The sequence below is a fragment of the Pholcus phalangioides genome, unplaced genomic scaffold, assembly GCF_987345545.1.
Source record: "Pholcus phalangioides strain wild (caught in Gottingen) unplaced genomic scaffold, Ppha-v1.0 ptg000001l_1, whole genome shotgun sequence".
Lineage (NCBI taxonomy): Eukaryota > Metazoa > Arthropoda > Arachnida > Araneae > Pholcidae > Pholcus > Pholcus phalangioides.
The window spans coordinates 25,223,263-25,245,950 of record NW_028301594.1 but is presented as its reverse complement, the minus strand read 5'-3'; the positions used below and the strand labels follow the sequence as shown (position 1 = coordinate 25,245,950).

The 22,688-nt window shown below is 37.8% G+C and overlaps 1 protein-coding gene across 2 annotated transcripts in view; it reads right to left on the bottom strand.

Annotated features, from left to right (window-relative positions):
• The window catches only part of LOC149090177 (uncharacterized), a 152,503-nt gene that overhangs the window by 14,562 nt on the left and 115,253 nt on the right, over positions 1 to 22,688 (bottom strand). For both annotated transcript variants that reach the window (XM_089232455.1, XM_089232461.1), the window contains exons 5-13: positions 18,776 to 18,893; positions 18,263 to 18,638; positions 17,093 to 17,141; positions 15,482 to 15,825; positions 14,272 to 14,567; positions 11,819 to 11,905; positions 7,070 to 7,282; positions 4,265 to 4,810; positions 455 to 3,565 (exon numbers count right to left, since the gene is read on the bottom strand). In XM_089232455.1, coding sequence (XP_089088581.1) covers positions 455 to 3,565; positions 4,265 to 4,810; positions 7,070 to 7,282; positions 11,819 to 11,905; positions 14,272 to 14,567; positions 15,482 to 15,825; positions 17,093 to 17,141; positions 18,263 to 18,638; positions 18,776 to 18,893 — 5,140 coding nt within the window. The remainder of the gene's footprint in view (positions 1 to 454; positions 3,566 to 4,264; positions 4,811 to 7,069; positions 7,283 to 11,818; positions 11,906 to 14,271; positions 14,568 to 15,481; positions 15,826 to 17,092; positions 17,142 to 18,262; positions 18,639 to 18,775; positions 18,894 to 22,688) is intronic.

Sequence of the window (22,688 nt, the reverse complement as noted above, 5' to 3'; positions counted from 1 at the left end):
ATAAATTTTCTTAGATTTAATAAATATTATTATTATTATTATTTTCTATCAGCATGTGAATACTGTTATCGTACTTTCCCGACTTTCCCGACTTTTCTGGATATAATACATTCTCCCCTGACTTTTCAGGTGGCTGGAAACCCTGCAAAAAAAAAAAAAAAAAAGATTTTCAAAATTCCTCCCGCCTCCCCCTTGGCCTCAACATCGTTTCTCCGCGGCTCCCTCAGAACGGTTTCTACAAGTATTCTTATACGTAAGAATCACTTCACTACCGAATCAGTAGAATCACTCTCTCTCTTCTACTGCGGGAATAAATCTCTACACTAACTCCTCGCGATGCCCCTGATACTGGTTGGCTATGCGGCTCTTGGGGGCCTCAACGCACACTTTGAGAACGGCAGCTGCCCGACGGCATCGAAGAGTCACATAACATTAAATATGAACAAGAACTCACCTTCTGTTCGAGGACAAGTTGTAGATGCTTGTGAAGTTCTTCCGTCTTGTCTTTCTGCTGTTTGCGGATGGCAAACACGTCTCCCTCGTGCTGTTCTTTCAGAGCTTGTAGCTGAACGCACAACGACTCGCACTGATCGCAGTTTTGTTCCTTCGATATCTGATCGAGCTTTGATTGGAGCTCCTGGAGTTTGTTCCCGGTTCCGTCGCAGATGCCGTAGTAATTCTTCAGCCGCCCGTTTTCCTGCTGCAGCGACTCCGCCTCAGCGTGCACCGTCTCCAGTTCTTTCTGGTGCAGGTGATGGATAGCTTCGAGTTGTTCGGACATCTTCATTTCCCTGGTGCCGGACCTCATGGCATAATCGAATACTAGAAGCTCGGCTACTTGCCTGTGGTTGCATAGATCGGTCTCTCCCCTGGCCATAGACACGGCTTTGTCGCACAGACTACCGTGAATGCTAGCGGCCCATTCTTTTGGATCGACCACGTCCGCAGTTTGGCCCTCACTAGCTAAGAAATTGGACGCGCTCTGAGTCAGTGCCCTTATCATGGCGATTCTGGCGAAATCAACGCTAGCGTAAACTATTTTCTTGTACAAGGCATCGCTGAAACCAAAAAGAGATTCGTTCTGCTGCCGGAATTGCGGACAAACTTTCTTCAGGTCTTCTATGACAGATTCAGCTTCAGTTTTCAGAATTTCGCATGCAATCGAGCTCCAGCTTTTGTACGCCACTTCTTCGCACTGAAGAATACTGGATTCTTCGTGGTGGCTGCCAAAAAGGTCCTGAACCGATAGTTCGTAGAACTCCTTAAGAGTAACTACGATGTTTTCAAGGAGCGGATGCGTTTCGTCGATGTCCTCGTTCTTCAGTATTCTCGAGGAGCCTTCCGTATCGTCGTCATCTTGCACTGGCACGTCTGCCAGTACTTGGTACAGTGCCGAAAAAAGTGACTCTTTGGTTCTGTCCAGCAGTTCCAGAAGTTCGGAGGAGTACTTCTCGAGAATGGATATTCTGCTCAGTGGCTGATGCGAGACGTGATCGATGTCGACGACGCTGTTCAAAAATGACTCGTACGGCGTCACGCAGACGCATAACATTTTTTCGACCAGATTCACACAGCTCGACACTTCTGAGGCGACGCTGTTTTCGGAATTTTCCAACAGCTGGAAATGATTCCATATGAAACCGAACGCCTTCTCGCACACAGCGAATTTCTCCAAAGCATCGCCTGATTCACAAGAAAGCAGCTTTTGCAGTGCTCTCGTAGTCTCGTTTACTAGTGCTGTCCGGTAATGGATTTTTATGGCGTCACACGGCGTTCCTGCAACGAGAGTATCTTCAAATTTCAAATCGGGCATGTTTTCCAAGACATCCGTTACATTCGAATAAAACGCGGTCATGTCCTTGTTCAGGAAACCATCGGACGCGTAGGAATTTTCTTGTCTCTGCAAGGCACCGATGGTCAGTTTCAGCCACGAGAACAAACTCTCCAGCTTTTGATCGAGACATTCGTAATAATCGGACCACGTAGTGGGCAGGTCATTTTCCAAGCAGTCGATGGTCTGCAAGTCTGTTATGCTCGTCGTGTAAGACAAAGTGCTCCAATCTTCGTCTTGAGCGATGCTTTCCTCTTCGTTCCTGAGCTGTTGCAGACAGATCTTCGGCCTGTCGAGTGAACACGATTCCGACTGTTCGACAGCGTGTCTTTCTGCCGCTTCACCGATGTTCTTTACGCGTACTCCCAGAGAATGCAGACGAAGCAGAATCCCCGTATTTTCGCTTCCGCTGGTGCTGTCCTGAGAGAGTCGCTTGCGCAAATTCATGCTCAAGTCCACGTCCGCGATTTCGCTGGCTTCCGACTGAAGATCCGGAGATGGGAGTAAGATGTCTTCGCGAGGGACGAGGCTCGTTCTCCTGAACTCATCTTCGATACCCGAAACTTTCTGCTCCAATTCGAAGATTTTCGCTTCGCACTCTTTGGACAGCGACAGGCTCTCCTTGTTTTTCAATGAGCTTCTCCTTCTTTCTTGTTTCGTCTCCATCTTTGACATTTTCTGCTTGAGCAGCCTCAGATTCTTCTCTGAAAGCGTGTATTTCGAAGTGAGATCATCGACTCGAGCTGTCATCAAAGCCAGTTGGGACTGATGGGCTTCGTCCTGCGCTCTGAGATCTTGTTTCAATTTAAAGCAGGCTATATCCAAGTCATCGAAACTCGTATGCGAATCCTTCAGCTCTCTTTGCAACTTTCTAAGTTGCGCTTGAGCCGAACCGAGTTTAGCACTTAGTGCGATGCAATTACCGCAATCAGCACCAACGCTTTTTTCCGAACTGTTCTGTCTGGAAAGGCCGCTGCGTGTAGAGTTTGCGACTTGCAGTGAACACAGGCTTCTAAGGCGATCCACTTCTTGCTGAAGCTCCCGAAGCTGATCCTCTCTCTTTTGTACGATCGAACTTAGACTAGAATATTTCGACTGTTCCTCTTCTATTTTTGTCTGCTTGTCGCAACATAAACTTCGCAAGTCCGTGAGGTTTTTCCTCAATTTCTTCACCTCGCTGTCTCGCTTGTATCTTTTCTCGTAAGTCCGAGAAAGTTTCTCGAGCTCCCCGCACAATCCCTGCACGGCGTCTATATTCTTCTGATAGCCATCAGAGTCGCCGAGCTTGACTTTCATATCCGCCAGCAGATGTCTGGTTTTTTGTAAGACTCTCAGAGTACTGTCGAACCCTTCTTTGGCACAGAACTGTTGCTTTTCTTTCCTGGCTTTCTTCTCCCAGTCCGTAGTTGTGTTCTGTAGGCATTTCGATTTCCACGCATCGCACTTGACTGGACCATCAAGCTCGACGACGACGTCTACATCTGCTGGTTTTGGACTCTCTACAGATGGTGACTTCATGTCGTTTTGCTTATTATCGTTGACAGTTGAACTCGAAATTATTTTCAATGAATTCGGATCTATCGCTTTCTTGACTGATTTGCTGAGAGGGTTTTCGTGAATCGACGTGTTATAATCATCGGTGAGGCTCTGACTATCTTTCCTCTCGATGTGTGACTTGATGGAAACGTCTTGAGGAGTCTGGTCGAAGGCTTTAGGCAAACGGAGATCAGTTTCCTGGAGTAAAACAAGAAATATTAATGCTCATAATTAACGATAATTCATAAATTCGTGAATAGTCTAAAAAATCATAAAAAATTGAAGGAATTACAGTCGAACTTCGATTTAATGAATCGTTGAGAACTGACAATTTTATTCGTTAAATCGGGATCACATTGATTCAGAGCATAAACACGCTTGAAACGGGAAATTTTAAAATCTACTTACTTTGGGGAGGTTGAAAAAATATTTATAATTGAAAAAATGTACAAACTTGTGAATAAAGTCCGAATACATGAAAAAATTGCTTGATATAAGTTTGGTACGCGCAAAAACTAACAAAATCTGTCAAAATTGCCATTTTTCGCTAATCGAAAAACATTTTCTGTTCAGATGGCCTGCCATTCTTTATTTGTCAAGACAGAGCACACACAAACTCAGCCCCTGATTTAAGGGGTCCGCGAGATCATTTTCATTTATTACGATTACGTGAATGACACATTTTGTGATGTGGAATTGCAATTTATTAAATGTTTTATGACATTAAAATTATTATTTTTTGGATTATTTTATTGGGAGGGCAGTGTCGAAATCTATCTTTTTTTCACTACAGAGGGTCCGCGATATCAAAAAGGTTGAGAAATATATAATCATGCAATGTTTGCGTGATAGCTATAGAGATATTACAACAGTTACAGGTGCTGAAGACGGACATACCTTTTCTATAGCTTTAATCGAATCTTTGGTTTTGCCACAGCTAGTGTATTGTTCATTCGAATTAGCTTCCTGATTGTCCGACTCCTTGACTGGAGACGAACAAGCTGCTGCTGCTCCAGAGCATCGCGTTCTGGACCTTTCTTTCACGAGCGACATCGCGTTTCTGTTGACTGGAGGTGATGGTGGAAGAGTTCGAGGCGATGTCGACCGATCGGCAACTTCTTCTTCATCTACTATGGAGAAATACTCTGACTGATCATCGCTGGAGGACAGGTCGACCGTGTTGTCATAGTCCGGTGTCACACACGGAGTGGAAGAAACTGACAATTGCTGCTGCTGCTGAACCTTTTCATGCACTTTGGCATAGCTAGCGTTGTTGCCGCTGCCACTGTGGAAGATGTGATCCGGCAGAACGATCTCATTTTGAGAAAAGTCCTTCCTCGATTCGGAATCCCAAAGATTCGAAGCACACTGGATGGCCTTTATCCAACTGCATCTGATATCAGGCGAAACTGATGCCAGCACATATTTTTTGTTGTCCCACATCTATTAATAGAAGAAAAGAAATACACCGTTATATAGAGAATGCATTAAATATATATATGTTACGTATATGTGTGATAACTCTGGTTATTATTCATAATCGCCGAACATTTTAACATAAGTTTGATAAATTTCTCTAAATTTATCACTTTCACCGGCGATCACCAAAGCGTTGATAAACTTCATAAATACTAAAAAAAATTATCACTTTTACTGGCGATTTTGCACAATACCCAAGCTTCGTTAGTAAACACGAGAAATCGTACTTGAATTCATACATTTGCCGGTTATTATGTGTGAAATCGTCATTTCGTATTGGTTGATAAATCGTTCCCACTTGATAAGATTTAATGTTTAGGTGACGTACGTGCGAGCCAGAGGTATAATGAACTTGAACTCTGATTTAACGAATTTTTTCGAACATCCCCGAACTAACACATATAATTAACTACTGTTTAACGAACTCATATTTATCAAATTTTAATATCATATTCCGATATAATGAACTCTTATTTAACCAATTCTTTCATTTAACGAATTCTTACAAGTTTTTGTGTCTGTACAATCAGACCCTAATATAACAAACTCTTATTCACCAAATTCTACAGTCGGAGCACGAAAAAATCAACTCCAATTTGAAGAATTCTACAATTGGATCTCCGTACGACGAACTGCAATTAAAGAAAAATTTTACTATTGCAACTCGATATAATGAACTCCCATTTAACAAATTCTTCGATTTAACGAGGAAGAGCATTCAAAAAAATCATTAAATCTTAAAATTCATTAAATAGGAGTTCGATATATCGAGGTCTGTCTATATTTATCGAACATACTATCGAAACTCATTTGGGAATTTTTTTATATTTATTAAATTCACCAATGACACACTAAGCATAATCACTGTTAAAAGCGATAAATTTCACGTATTTATTAAATTTACCAGGTACGCCTGGGTATTATGTATAATCACCGGTAAAAGAGATAATTTTCTTCAGCAACTATCAAATTTACCAACGACAGTTAGGTATTATTCATAATCGCCGGTGAAAGTGATAAATTTATCAAACATACCGGAACTATATATATGCGATTGTACATAGTAACATTTACCGTGGCATATAGTGTGATATCTCAATTATACGTTTCTCTTAATTTTTAGATGATTTTCTGCACTCCCTGTCAAAGAAATTGAACCTTTAACTTTCACATTCGTATATCGGGGTGCCGTAGATGAGACATTAACAGCTCATACCCCCCTCCATCATCGCGCTGATAATTAAATGAAGTAGTGCATTGAAGCCATAATTGGTATAAGAGAATAGGGATGATGACAATTTAAGAAAGTCATCTCACACCATCTCTAAGATGGCGAAAAATTTAGAACCTTTTTTTCAAGTCAAAGATATAGAATAATAATGCTTAATGCTATGCTCTTATACGCTTCTCTCTCTTTGCGTCTTTTTCTTTGTTCCCTTGCACCGACGTATATGGAGGTGCATTTATGATTTTGCCACCGTTCTCCTTTCTAGTCTAATTTTCTTGACTGCTGTTCCCCCGAATTCGTCATACGTGCTTTAATCCGCTTGCCCCCCCCCCAACTCCTACAAGTACATCTGTGCCTCTGAAGTATATCTTTTAGGGCCGTATTCACCGACATGGTTTAAACGTGTAGTTACAATTTTTGGATAAGAGATCAACATAGATTGGTTAAAACCCTGAATTTAACCAATCCGTGTCGATCTCTTATCAAAAAATTGTGACTATAGCTTAATGGTGTGTCACTCACATGCTAGCATAATGGTGTGTCACTCACATGCTAGCATAATGGTGTGTCACTCACATGCTAGCATAATGGTGTGTCACTCACATGCTAGCATACTGGTGTGTCACTCACATGTTTACACGCGCTCTTTTACTCGTTTGCTTACTCACGTACTAGCAAACTCTCTAGGTGTCACTTTTGCTCCCTCACGTGCTTGCAAACACCCTTGGTGTCACTATTTCCTCACTCACGTGCTTGCAAAATATTTAGGCGTCACTCTTTCGTTCACTCACTTACCTAGTTCCCCCCCCCCTTCTGAACTTTCCGCCCTGGGCTATAGCCCACTAAGCATCCCCCCCCCCGTAAATACGCCACCGGATGTTTAGTGAGACATCACTGTACGCTTAAAAAAACCCTATTGAAAGCGAAGACCATCACCTTCTCAGATCTATGATGCTGTGAATATCAAAGGGGAGAGAAGAAGATAGAATTCTTACTATAAGGCAAAATGCGTAAGCTCCATCCGAAGACTCAATCTCGTTGATGTTAGTCACTTGATTGAGATCCAAGACACCGTCCATAATTCCACAGTCCTCCGCAGAGGGATCTCTGTAGTAAGTGAGGGAGGCGTTTCTAAGCACGAACCAGTGCCTTGACCAGTCTTTCGTCAGCGTCTGTCTCATCAACCAGCCCTTTTTCACAAGGGAATCCTACGAAATTAAAAAAAAAATGAAACTGGATAAAAATAAATAAATTAAAATCGATTGGAAAATTGGCTATGATTTAATTGGCGTCATGAAAACACACCGTGTGATTTACAAACTTGATTCGGAGACTGTGTTTACATTATACATTTCCCTGCCATTTATCCACGGAAGCGTCTAATCAGCAGATGCAAGGTTCGCTACTTTGAGGGGAAAATATCATCATGTAGTCCAGTGGTTCTCAACCTGGGGCCATATGACCCTCTTGCGGTCCAGGGATATTCTAAGGGGGGGGGGGCACAGATAAAAATCAGATGAAAGCGGGAACCATGAAGAGCTGCGAAGAGTTAGAGCGTCTTTGAGAAACAGACTTGCAATCCAAAATGAGTTGTAGCGCATACATTCTTCTTCAAAAGAACACTTGTTTCACTCGGATCGGATAATTAGTCTCTGAGATATTATGATTGCCTATATGGTCACGTGTCGAATTTGGAAAATTGAAAAAGTGTGGGTTCATTATATGCGTGAGCAGTTCATGACATTCGGCTGATTCACATAATAAATTTATATAATAACATTCACATAATATCGGAGTTACTGGAACAAACTTTCATTCTTCCACTTTAAAACGAGACCAAGATGACGGTGCTATGTTTATTTTTCGCCGAGTTATCAAAGTTTAAAATTACTTTGACACAAACTATGTGAGTGAAATTGTCTCCTCACACCCGGCATTGATTTTAAAGACGTTTCACGCCAGAAAACAGCTGCAAATAAGACGCAGTGGCATATAATCCATAAGAGAAATTCGCGGATTGTAGGCAGGAAAATACGTTAAATTGTTTCTGAATAACAGTCATGCATTTACTGTTAAGACTCTGGGAACAGATATAATAATTTCAGATGAAATAAACTTAATCCATGATTCTAATTTCATTAGTGATTCAACTTTACGCATTTTTGACTGACGCAATTTTTTTTTGACGATTTTTCACTTGCGCAATGCTAATGCTTTGTTTAAATTTTTTCCAATAAATTTTTATTCAAATTTTTGTACGAAAATAACATTTTTGGAAGTTAAAAGGTTCGATGAGAGTGCCATAGTATTTTTTAAATTTTGTTTACAAAGAAATTTAAATTTTTACAGCTTTTAAAACATGAAATTTTTGGAAATTTCACCCTAATTTTCGATTTCCCGCTCCCCATGACCATGAACAGAAATATTTTTTTTATAAAATTGTGAAAAAATATTTTTTATCCTAAATTTTTTTTTGTCACGATACATGAAGTTTCCTAATATCATAGTCACTAATTATTTTAATTAAATTAAGTTAATTAATTTATATTAATTAAAAAGTTTGTTAATTGTAAATTTACACTAATTACAAAGAAAAAACTTACTAAATTAATAAAAAAAATGTTGAAACTTCTCATATGTTATTTAAGGAACAAGTTATCATACATAAAGAAACTATGCAATTTGGTCATGAAATTTTAGAAGCGGTCAAAAATGGGTAAAAATAAACATAAAACATGAAGTAAATATCAATATACCTTAGACGATATTTTAATATGTATAAAACTAGCTGAAATAAAAAGATAAAAGGGCAAAAGAGAATCGTGACGATCAGAGCGCTATTTTGATTCACCCGATGATCCAATCATCCATCCCTTGTCATTTGGAAGCAGACGCCACAGGTTATATTAAAAAACAACAAAAACCAAGAAATAAGATAAGAGTGTAGGGGGCAATATAATTAATATGGACGCCAACGCCGGCGTTCGTGGGTGCGAAAGCTGATAAGAAAAAGTTTTTTTTTTTTCTTATTTAGTACATAAAGGCTGGAACAGGTAGGAAAAGGTTTGAATATTAACAAGGTCATTCACTCGCTTCTCTACGCAAGGTTATGCAAGAAAAGAAGCTGCTTTATAATGAGCACACGTTCGGCAACTTATTATAACAACCTGACAGCTTATCTTCTTATGTTTTTGTTTCTTTTTTTTTCTTTATTTTTTCTGCTATATCTAGTCGTGCCGCCAAACGGTATTTATAACTGTCCAAATATGGCGGATTTATCTCTTTTCTGGTACAATAAAATAAAATGAAATGGTCTCTCTCTCTTCCCCTCTCTCTCTATATACCGTTATTTTATAATGCATACTAGTAGTTATTTGACCTCCCAATTCGAGTATTTCAGAATAATGAGTTTCTTCTTCCCTTTTTTTTCTTTTTTTTCCATTTTATTTTCCTCAAGATTATCATTTTTACTTGATTGATTGTACTGATACTTGGAAACGAGAAATAAAATGACCGATATTTGCCAGTCGTTCAACTGGAAATCGAACCAATGGCATTTGAAATAGCTCACATTATTATTTTATTCTTATCGATTTTCACAGTATCGCATTTCTCTGCATATAGAAAGAGCTGGAAAGAATCTGAATTTTCCTTAATGCATATTATATGTGTGTTTCCCCTCCCCCTCTCAGAAAAGTCAGTATGGAATGAATATATTTTTTTTACAATGAATTTATAAAACAAAAATAAATACAGGGTGAACGAGAAGTCATGGACAAATTTTAAAAACCAATAAATAAATCGACCAATGAGCATAAAAAAAGGCGTGGTTTACACTAAAATACTAGATATAGACTATGAAAGAGTTTTTGTGATAATTCAAAAAAAAAAAGTGTTCAAATTTCACTCACAGGTGACACTGTAAAATGAAAAACACATAAAATGCAACAGAAACGGTGCATATCCAATATTTTTAGCGATTTGCGTTACGTAATACTACAATATTTTAACAGGAGTGCCCTTTCACCCGTTTAGATGCAGCTCGAGCTAAAAAGGTGCTCTTATTAGAATGTGATAGTTTCATGTAACGAAATTGTAATAAAGATAAATTATGCATTGTTTGTGTTGCATTTTATGGGTTATGTCAAGTTTCTCGTTCTGCACTGCCACCTGTGAGTAAAATTTGAATTTGTTTTTAAATTCATCAAAAAAAAAAACAAAACACTAGGCTATAATGTATTTTAGTGCAAACAGCACCTTTTCTGTCAATTGGTTGCTTTGTTATTAATTTTTAAAATGTGTCTAGGATGCTCGTCTATCCTGTATATATATAATTTGAAATCTTTACCTTCAAAAAAGTTTTTCGAGTTTTACTTTTTTACGTTTCAGAGAATTTTTTTCCGACCTTTAAAAAAATATTCGCATTTTTCCTAAATATTTTACATTTTCCCTGACCATTTTTCATCGGGTCGTTGGGCTGTAAAAAAAAAGCCGAACCATACTTAGTAGGTAAGCGTTTGACGACACGGACAAACGATTTTCACAATAAACAATGAAAAGCACGATAATAAAAAGGAAAATACCGCCAAAAATGACCAACAAGAGTGACAGGTGAATGAATGAATACAGTGCTGGGTATGGAAATGCACTGTGTTTTTACGATCGAATTCCAATAACGTTTTAAACATCCGTGACATATGTAACAAGCCATCAGAGAAATTGTTAGGTAACGCTATTTGACCAATCGCAATGGTACTGTATCGTTGACTGAGCGTGCTTTTAAAGAATAAAGATAAGTAAAAATTAATTGTGCTTTTACACAGAGCCGCCCTTAGGAGTGTGCGAGCACCCTCACTCTAAGTCACTGTTTTGATCACTCGTATGCTATTTCGGTCACTCACTGAATTAGTCTTCCGCTCCCTAGGCAGAAGCAGATGTTAGTATAGTTTTGCCACGTTCTCCCATTCTAATAGTTTTTTTACCACTCATTCCTCAAATTTACCGCTCCTCTGAATTGGCTGCCCTAGGCAGGGCCGGTGCGGGATGTCAAATGAATTCGTAAAGCCAAAATTTCTCAGCCACCTCGTTGGGCATTTTGCCTGTTGTAGCGTTGTATTTGTATAAATAGTCAAAATAAACTTATAACGATTGAAGAAATTGGTAAATATGGATGCAGTTTTGCAAAAAAAAAATAATTCTCACGAAGAGGTTTCTTTTTTTTTTTACTTTCACAAAAAAAAAAAAATTGGTTTAAGTTTTTATCTTTTTATCTATAGAGCATGTTTCACGAAAGCAAATTACAGAATTCTAGAACTGAACTTTTTTTCAATCTCTTCTGTGTCTGAAGCGTTCGTAAAGCTTCAGCCGGGGATTCGTGGCTGAGGAAAAACAACTATCACCAATGTACAAATCACAACCACAACCTTATGTGCATTTTATAGAACTCCGATTTGCATATTTTCCCGTAATTTGCTTTCGCGCCGCGCTCTCTATCCCTATACATTGAACTAATTTTTTTTTCTTTACAAAAAAATATAATAAAAAATAAAAAAACACAACCCTGTGCGTAAGAATAAATTTTTTGCAAACCGCATTCAAATCTACTGATTCATTCGGTTTTTATTTAAAAAAAATTAACAATAATTTGATGAAATTATTGATATATATTGAGAAATATATTTGTATATACATTGGAAAAAATTTTTAATCTTCAATTTTTTTCATTAATGCAGATAAGTTCTTACTTCAGCACCGAGACCAAAACCAGAATCCCACGAGTGAGTGGAGCCGAGATGCGATGACGGAACCGATTTTCTACCGTCGAAGTTGTCCTGTTCAACGAAAAATTACATTATTCAACGTAGGATTCCTTTTTTTTTTTTATTTGAGACTGAAACGTATATGTATACAAATAAAGTTGTCAAACAGGACTTTGTTATACTTTGATTATACCGGGAAAAAAAATTCAGATAATATTTCGCCACTGATTTCAGAAAACAACCAGAGATCGACCCAACGTACTAAATGTACGTTGGGTCGATGGAAAAAGTTTCCATTTTTTTTTTTCGAACTCTAAAATTACATGGAATCAAAATTAAACAAAGCTCCTACGTGCATAGCTGATAATTCAAAAGTTACAGAATACAATGATGTAAAACTTGAAAAATCTGAATCAATGACGATTCTTGAAGTGACAATTAATTACCTTTGCCAAATCCTAAGAGTGCTCACGTATCTTGCAAAAGGTGGGAGAAGAGGTGAATCTGGTTACGTTATGTTACATCCGATGGAAAAAATTGTGTGCATACAATATCAACCCTTTCTGCCCAGGGTGATTCCACTCTGCCAGGGTGACGGCTACTGTGGTGGTTGAATGGTCATAACGACGGACTCGCATCGCTAGAACCCGAGTTCGCCCCCCCCCCTCCACTGTTGCCACAATGGTAGTCAGCTGAAGTTGGATTTCTATAGTTTCCAACTTCAGATATCTACTTCATCTCCCAGTTGAAAAGTCTCACCACAGAGACCAACAGGCTTACAACGATATAATTATTCAATCATTACAATTCACTCATAGTTAGACGGCAAATCAACAGCACTACACAGAAACGGACTTCACGTTAGGCTCATAACACATACATGCACATCTTCCAGTATGGCCTAGGTCTTCGACCACTTGCTAAAATCTCTTCATTGAGACAGAGCGGTAGGCCATGATCAGGTTACGAGGAAGACAATACGACGATTGCATTATGAGATTTTTTTTTTTTACGAAACATCCTTGTTTTCAAATTTATTGTAACAGAATCGAAAACGTAAAAAAAAAAACCATAGGATTCCTATTTTTGTTACCTCAAAACTTGTCTCGTTGGACCTTGTCCATCATTTCAAAAAATAATAATAAATGAAAAGTAAAGACTAAGAAGCTAATTTTTTCTTGTTTTCTGTAAACGAATGGAAATGAATAGGATTCAATGTTCGAAATGGTTATTTACAATGATGTTACGCTTATATATGGAAATGAATCGGTTCTATTATCTATCTTATTTTCCATTTTCACGATCCACTGAGCACTGATTCAGGACAAATGAATACCATTGCCATGTTTTCGAAACGTCACACGAGAGTCGACTTAATCGCAGAGGCTTCAACTTGAACGCCTCTTATCAGTGATCGATACGATGTCATCTCCGCTTCTTCATCTCGACTTGAACTTTTTCAAGACACACAACTTTTATTGCATTCATTTATGCTTTTTTAAAAAAAATAATAAAGAAATACTTTTTCTGTGATGAGCTCAAGTTCAGTGACATAATGGTAAATGGTTATTATGGAAGATGACATGGTTTCGATTATTTGCGTTTTATTTATTTATTTTTTTTATTTGTTTGCATGTATCGTAATCCAGCGCTGCTTTGCACCTACACGGGTTACTTTGCATCAATGCTAAAAAAAAAATCCAACGTTACCTAGCGGGCTATTCTTATGAATATTTCCCAAAAATTTCGATTCTGCCCGGCAGGAGACGATATCGACCATCTCATATACAGTGAACGCCGCTTAATGTGATCGCATCAGGGACTCTGATAGGAATAACCGATTTATAACTACAGTCGAATCCCGTTATAGCGAACTCCATGAGACCGGAGAATTCACTTCGTTAAAACGAAATTTCGTTATAAAGGAATTCCAGGTCTTTGCATTGTTCCTATGCAAACGTATCTACGTGACTAGAAAAGTGTTCGTTAAAACGAGATTTTCGATATAACGGTATTCGTTAAAACGGGATTCGACTGTATATCCGAAAGAAATCGGAAAACGAATACAATGACCATTTGATCAAACAGGACAACTCGGTTTTTCTTTTTTGACTTAAATGATTGCAAAATGTTCAATCGTGCGTTTGCTTTTTTTTTCACATTGTTCTAAAACGGGATATTTTTGCTTTAAACTGTAACATACGACGTTTATAATTATTATTCAGCCATCAATGAGGAGTTTGACACTGTCTAATGTACAGTACGTTCCACAGGATCCTCTGAGAAAGTCTTTAAACTTTGCATTATTACGTAAGCAATGCATTACATACTTGCTTGTAAATGCGTGTTTTTGGGGACTTGTGAATGTGTAATTGTCAAGACGGGTATTGACTGAAAATTAACACACACTTTCGAGAATAAAATAAAGCGTGACTTACCGACGGAGGTTTCGGGTCCGTATCCCGCACAGGTCGAATGAAAGGATTGTTGGCGGACCTGCTGGCGACGGCTCCTGCTGGTGAAGAGCCGGGGCTCTCTTGCTTGCTGCGGTACATGGAAGGAGATCCCTTGTAGGAGTAATTCCTCTTGAGCTCGCTGATTTTGTTCCTCAGTTCCGGAGACAATTCGGACGCTATGTTCATCAGAGATTCGGATTTTTTCAACGTGCACCTGCCGTTGTTCGAACTTTTCTTGTCGATGACACGTTTCGGTGCAGAATTGCCATTCTGTTCGACTGTTGTTCGAAGAAGACAAGAAAATAATTGTTTGCAAAATATTAGAACGTATCCAAAGAACATGACAGGAGAGAGAGAGAATGGCAATTACCAATAATTAATGCATAAAAAAATGTTGGTGATCGACGTTTATCTGGTCAGAATTGGAAAGTTATTATTTTTCAAAGAATCTTACACTATATAGTGACATTGAAGTGGCGGCATTTATAATGATACTACATATGCTCAATCTAATCTATTAAGAAAGAAAGAGGAGGGGGGTGGTGTCGTCAAACACGGTCAAAACCCGTGAATACATCTTTTACACCTCGTTACAGTGTAACACCAGCAGTTTGATCAGGTAACCAAAACTGCATATACTGTATATTCACGTAAATCAGGCATCATGCGATTTGTCTAAACGAGTTCCACCCGTATAGACACCCCCACCACATCTTCTGCCTATATTTTGTACTTCCTCGGGTACAGCACAAATGATTTCATTATCGTAAAATGATGCCTGTGTGGTATCCAAATCTGGAGACGTACTAGTTGGGGTATCACTGAATTCTTCATAAAGTCCAACAACTCTTATTAATTCACTTCTTGAGACATAAGAGTTTCAGCTACTTTCGTTATCCAACTTTATTAAAACAAAAATTGTTGGATTGTTAATCTAACAATCTTTAAATGGCTTTTTTTTTTTTCACAAAAACCTCTCCCTATAAGTCATATGCAATGCTAGTTGTACCATTACATATGGCCCTATGTTATACTGCTGCGGGGTGCATAGGAGATGTTTTTGTGACAAAAATTAAAAAAAAAATATCCAACTTTTCATTATGCTCGAATTTTGGCCATTTTAACAAGTTCATCATCATAGAGACTGTCAGAACAGCTAGAAAAAAAATAAGAATGGAGTTAGATATCGTACCAGTGTCACTTCGGTGTCTACGACGAGAAGGCACGGGAGACATTTTTCCATTGATTGATTCCAAGCGATGTCCAGCAGTTGCTGGGTGGACGATCGGCGACGACGTGTCAACCGGAGATACAGTCGAGCACCCATACAGTTCACTGTTGCTTTTCGATGACTTCGGAGACAGCAAATCGACTTCATCCCTGTTCGGGATCATCTTCGCGACACCGTCCGATCGACTCCTTTGGCTTCGGAGATTCCTGTTCTCGCGTTTCTGGTAGCGTCGACTGCGCTGAACTGCCGCTGCGACTTTCATGACGGCTGCTGCGTCTTGTGGATTATCCACCGTCGAGACAATGCTATAAGATTCAAAGATCAAGATAACCATAAGATTTGAAAATCAAGACAACTAATAAGATCAAAAATCAAGACAACTACTAAGATTAAAAATCAAGATCGAAAATCAAAACAATGTAAGATCTAAAGATAACTAATAAGATCGAAAATCAAAACAATGTAAATCCCGTGAATCAAGTAACTTGTAACCTGAAAATCAAGACAACTATAAAATCCAGAGATCAAGATACCAAAGACTCAAATAACTAAAATATCCAGAGATCAAGATACCAAAGACTCAAATAACTAAAATATCCAGAGATTCAGATATCAAAGATTAATATAATTATGAGATTCAAAGATGAAGAGAATTATAAGATCTAGAGATCAAAATATTAAAGATCCAAATAATTAGAAGATCCGGAAATCAAGATACTAAAGATTCAAATAACTATAAAATCTAAAGATCAATATATTAAAGATCCAAATTTTACTGGAAGATCTAGATACATCAAGATATTTAAAGGTCCAAATTTCTAATAGATCCAATATCAAGATACCAAAGATCAAAGATCAACATAACTAAATTAGATCTAAAGATCAAGATACCAAAGATCAACATAACTAAATTAGATCTAAAGATCAAGATACCAAAGATCAACATAACTAAATTAGATCTAAAGATCAAGATACCAAAGATCAACATAACTAAATTAGATCTAAAGATCAAGATACCAAAGATCAACATAACTAAATTAGATCTAAAGATCAAGATACCAAAGATCAACATAACTAAATCTAAAGATCAAGATACCAAAGATCAACATAACTAAATTAGATCTAAAGATCAAGATACCAAAGATCAACATAACTAAATTAGATCAAGATAGCTATTAGATCAAAACATCAAAGATCTAAATAACTATAAGATTGAAAGAGATCGAGGTAACTACAATTTCCGAAAACCAAGACAACTTTTAGATCAAGATAAGATTCAAAATTTGAAGGAAACAAAAAAAAAATTGTGTTTTTTTGTAAGAGTATAATGATTTATATTCTTCTTTATATTCCAGAGAAGTTTCTTACTCGGATTCGGAAAACAGATGTCAAGACAACTGTGACATGCACAAATTGACCAGATTCGAGAAGCGGCACGATTCCGATACAGCTCACCTTATACACGGGTATTAATACGATAAATTACCTTTACGGAAAATATACCGGGAACGTGTACGGTTATTGAAGTAAATAGTTTGTACATTAAAAAATATACTACAAATAACAACTTACTTCTCCTTTGAATCTTCCTCCTTCGCAATTAAAACAATGTCAGCATTATCTGCAACATTAATCATTCAAGTAGATAAGAATTTATCCGAGCATTAATGACAGACAAAAATTATATAGTAAAATTTGAGTAGTATGTGTACACATTTCATTCTATATCAATTCGCTCTATAGAGCAGGAGTTCTTAGCTGCTTTTTTTTTTTTTTTTTTGAGACTCCAAATCACCAACACGATCAACTTTGCGAACTATCGGGTTTATTTTCAATTTAAAAATTCTTATTAAATAATATTCGATTAACATAATTTGGTAATTTTCGAAGTTGGTGAGTTTAGAACCACACATTAGTTTAAACCAGTCCGCGTCGTCTTAATAGGATCAACTGGGCCCGAGCACAAAGGTCCCAAAATTAATTCTGGAATAATTTCTCTCATTCATTGTGGAATAATTTCTCTCATTCATTGTGGAATAATTTTTCTCATTTATTGTGGAATAATTTCTCGCACATTCTAGATTAATTTCTGTCATTAATTTTAAAATAATTTCTCTCACATTCTATACTAATTTCTCTCACATTCTATATTAATTTCTCCCACATTCTATATTAATTTCTCTCATTCATTTTGGAATAATTTCTCTCATTCATTTTGGAATAATTTCTCTCACCAATTTTAGAATTATTACTCTCACTCATTCTGAAATTATTTTTTTATAAATTCTGAATTCTTATTAATTCTAGAGAATTATTTCTCCCATTACTTCTGAAATTATTTTTCTCATCAATTTCTTTTCATATTTCTCCTTAACCTCATCGGTTTTTTTTTAGTGTGTTGACACTTTTGTACAAATATTATTCAACATCTCTTTGCGCATCCTACAATAATGTTTTTTGGGTGTCGACTTCTCCCCAAAAATACTGTGTAAAAAACCATGGCCCAAGAGAGAGCCCCAGAAATGTCTGGGTTCCAGCCCAGGTAACCGAAATCGCTTAGATATCTCTAAAGCAAATGGCTCAACAGATGGGTTTATAGCCGGATCGTAAAGCGTATTTGTACAACCCATCTCAGGAGCCCCTGCGACGTAAGTTTGATGGGTCGCGACACAGGTTAAGAACCCCTCCTGTAGAGTATAAGTGGAAAGACATATTGACAGATTTTTTTATAGCGATAATCACCTTCCAGCGGTCCGTACTGGATGCCAGGAGTGGGTCGCTGTTGGCTCAGTTGTACAGCCGATGTGATGAGATTGTTGAGGGCGTTGTTGAGCTCAACTTCGGATGGTGAATTCACCCGGTGATCATCAACATCATCATCTGGATCACCTTGGTTGCTGATCGTGCCATTCGCTTCTTCTATCACGAGATGGTGATGGTTGCTGTCATCACTGCTGTCGTAATCTTTGGTCGGGAAGACGTCTTCGTCGTTGTTGTTGTTGACTTGGTGGAGCCACGGGAAATCTTTCATATTCGTTCGGCAAGTCTCCGAAGTGCTGAGAAACCTCGGCCTTTGAACAACGTCCGGGCATTGGTTTTGATCTTCATTAGTTTTCTTCTGTGAGAGCAACAGAAAATAAAATCAATTTTTCATGAAATGTTTCAGTGCCACATGTTTTCTAGTCGTTTAGAAACGCCTTCAATCACTATCATTGTTATTGTCATTCATTAATATTATTGTAACAGAGTACTCACATGGTCGGATATGATGGCCGCAGGAGTGGTGGTTGCCTTGATGCCAGGAAAAGTTGCGTTACGCTTGTGTTTGCCTCTCACGTTGTTTCGAGGAAGCATGCTAAGCACATCGAACCACCTGCAATGTTACAGAAGACGATGTAACGCGTAGGTACTATCATTTCATTACTATTTCTATCATGTGATCACTTCACTCACCACTTTCGGGAGCATAACTACATCTTTTAATTATTCCATTTATTAGAATAAAGGAATCAAAATAGCACAAACCTACACTAAAAAAAAATGTTCACAAAACATGATAATAGGTAAAAAAAACCTTGAATTTTTTTATTATCATCCAAGCTTCTAAAATTATATGAAATTAATGTAAAATGGGCACGACGTACGATAATGTTTTACAAGCTCGAAGTAAATTTTGAGAACTTGCTCATGAAGTATAATGTTATATAAAACAGTATTTCTTAACTCTTTTTCGTCCATGGCTCCCTTTGGGTCTTATTTTATACAAATACAAATACAAATACAAATACAACGCCACAACAGGCAAATTGCCCAACGAGGTGGCTGACTTAAGAACATCATGGATCCCCGAGCCCTTTTTTACCCTACCTACTACTGCTACACCATACATGCACCCCGCCCACAACCCCCCGCGGAACCCCCCAACGAATCGGTACATGCGGGAATGTGTGTGTACGTGTAGTGAAACCTGACGTGAAGTTTGTTCCTGTGTAATGCTTGTTATGTGTCGTGCTGCCATCTGCCACCAGTTTTTTTCTAACTATGAGTGAAGTGTTATGATTGAATGATTTATCGTTGTAGGACTGTTGCTCTCTGTGGCGAGACTTTTTAACGGGGAGATCGGCTCGCATTTGCGCCTTGAAGTTGGAAACCACAGAAAACCAACTTCAGCCGACCACCACTGTGGGGTTCGAACCCGGATCCTCGCATCGCGAGTCCGTCACTATAAATCAACTCTATCTTTTCTAAGAGCTCTAATCTCATCTTCTAAGGGTCCTAACCTCATCAAGGAACTGTAGTCTAGTGTTTCTCAAAGTGTGCATCACCAACCTTTATCAGGAGCTAACGGCGACCTGGAAACACTGATACGTGTGCCTATTTATCCTTTTAAGTGATTCTTTTACATGCGTGCGTGCATGTGTGTGTGAGAGGGAGGGGCGGAGAGAGAGAAAGATAGGGAACTGACTATTAAGCTATTATAGGAAGCCGCAGATAAGAAATATAATTAAAAATCTTAAAACTTTTCCGAGTTTCAATACCTTCAGTATTTTTTTTCCTGACTTTTATCAAAAATTTGCATATTTCCTTCCTGAATTTTGCCAAATATGAGAGGAGACCCCTAAGTATTTTCAATTTCCCTGATTTTCTATTACGTTCCAGCTCTTTGGGAACCCTACACCGTATGTTGCATCGACAACTCGCATCAGAAAATTTTCACTTCTGTCTCTTAACCGTATTTCACCATATAGGAGCTTCTAACTAGCCCCCACGATATCTTATCAAATACAAAAAAAGCGTAAAAGAAAAAAAGTTATTTATTGCTTTTTGATTTCAAAAGACAATGGTTGTTTTTCGGTCGAAATATCATTCAACGTGACCACAACCAGGTGGAGTTATGTTCAGAATACAAAAGGAGTCGGCGAAAATAACGCTATTTCGCTGTCAAGGATGAATTTTCAAAAAGCTTACTGGGCACCACATCGACCAATATAAATAGCATTGAGAGAGAGACCGATGGACGAAAGTCAGTCGTGACCCTGAACGACCGGAACATGTACGGGGTCAAGGAACCAAGAAAATCCTCCTCATCAGATGTACCTATACCTCCAGATGAACCCATTCGAGGAATTCTGAGGGGCCCCCAGATCGATTAAGAGCGGAAAATGTTCTCGCAGTAATTAAATTCCTCTTAAAAGCGAGCAATTAAAGTGATTTCGATCGGATCAACAAAAGCAATTAGTTGCTCCGTGATCATCAATCATCGGCGGAAGGAACCGACAAGAACTTATGATCCATCGATTTCAAAACCGTAAGAACAAAAAAAGAAATTGATTCTGGTTGAAACAAATAAGAACAAGCCGCAACTTTTTCTTCCTACCTTCATAAAATATTAAATACAGTCCACGCCGCTTAATGTGATCATATCGGGACTCGGGGGGGGGGGGGGTTTAGTACCTGTAACCGAATGATAACTATATCTGAAAAAGTCCCATTTGCAAGTGTGGTGACCATACATACCGTTTGGTCGAATGGGACGTGTGGTAACGGGTATTGGTAAAATGGGATATATATATACACACACACACACACACACACAATTATGTTTTTCTTTCCTACATAAATGGTTGCAAAATGTTCAATCATTCCATTTTTTCCCCAAAAGCTAAAATCCTGCATTTTTTTTTTTTGTTCAACCATTGTGAGGCGTTAGAATGGAGCTAAAATGCTTTTTGATTTCAAATTTCTATAATGTATATCAGAAATTCCGATACCTTTTTTAAGTATCGGATATATACGTTTCATAGATCCGTTGAAAAAGTTTCTCTCAAAAACAAAATTTGAATGTAACCAACTATATATATATGTAAGAAACAAGAACTGAAGGCAAGGGCTTTTTTGTCATACATCTGCCTTCACTATGGGAAGGTCATTGCAAAAGCAGCTCCACTCTTACATGGATGACAGTGAATACTACGACTGATTACAACATTAGGTACAGAAATGTTTGTCAACAAGGGGGGGGGGGGAAGAGATGACCTTCCAGCCTTTCACATAGTCATGCAGCTTAATGACGGTACTTTGCGGGGGTGATTTGTTGAGTTAAATCTCAGCTTCAGAATGCGTAAAAAAATGAAATAAAATGATAGAATTATAAGAAGAGTCCCGATAAAACGAGTTTTTCCCCCACGTTATGCTATCGGTCTGTTCCGTTCTGTGAAAAGGTGATAACACTACCCGAATGCTAACATTATCCGTGATGCTAATAAGCGGCGTTGACTGTGCCAGCACACCGTAGGAGAGAGAGAGAGAGAGAAACCTTACACACACACACTCATACTGAAAAATAACCAAGTCTCAAAAATAAAACCTCCCAAAATTTTGCAAGAGAAGAAAGATACTTTTCCAGATGAGATCAAAATCAAATTTACGCTTCCATGCCTAGCCCTAAGGGCCGATAGTGGGATTACAGACGGGCAAGTGAACAGCCTGATCGGGTCTTCAACCTTTCAAACATTGCAGGCCAAATTAAATAATGCTTAGTGGCCCACGAAGTCCGAGGACCACTAAGTCATACCACGGTATTCTCAAGCAGGGTTCCCCAAGTTTATTGAGCATTTTTGTTCATTCTGAATTTATTTATTTCATTAAATTTGAGAATTTCTATTTATTTTCTAATAACTTCTTTTCATTAATTACTTCTTTCTTAGAAATTATTTATTTTATTAAATCTGAAATTTGCCCGATAATTCTAAAATTACTTTTTTTTAATTAATTGTGAAATTATTTTTTTTCATTAGTTGAATGAATGTTCACTAATGAATGAAATGAAATCATTTCATTAGTGAGATTATTTTTGCATTCATTTTAAAAATTATTTCTTTCAAAAATTATTATTTTTTCATGAATTATTGCTTTTAAGAATTCTGAAGATTGCACTTAACAATTCTGAGAAAATTGCACTTAACAATTCTGAGAAAATTACACTTAACAATTCTGAGAAAATTACACTTAACAATTCTGAGAAAATTACACTTAACAATTCTGAGAAAATTACACTTAACAATTCTGAGAAAATTGCTCTTAACAATTCTGAAGTTACTCTCAATAACCTAGGGGTTAGCGCACCCCATCGGCAATAAGTGGTTAGTCTGTCTAATTTGCCCTTGTT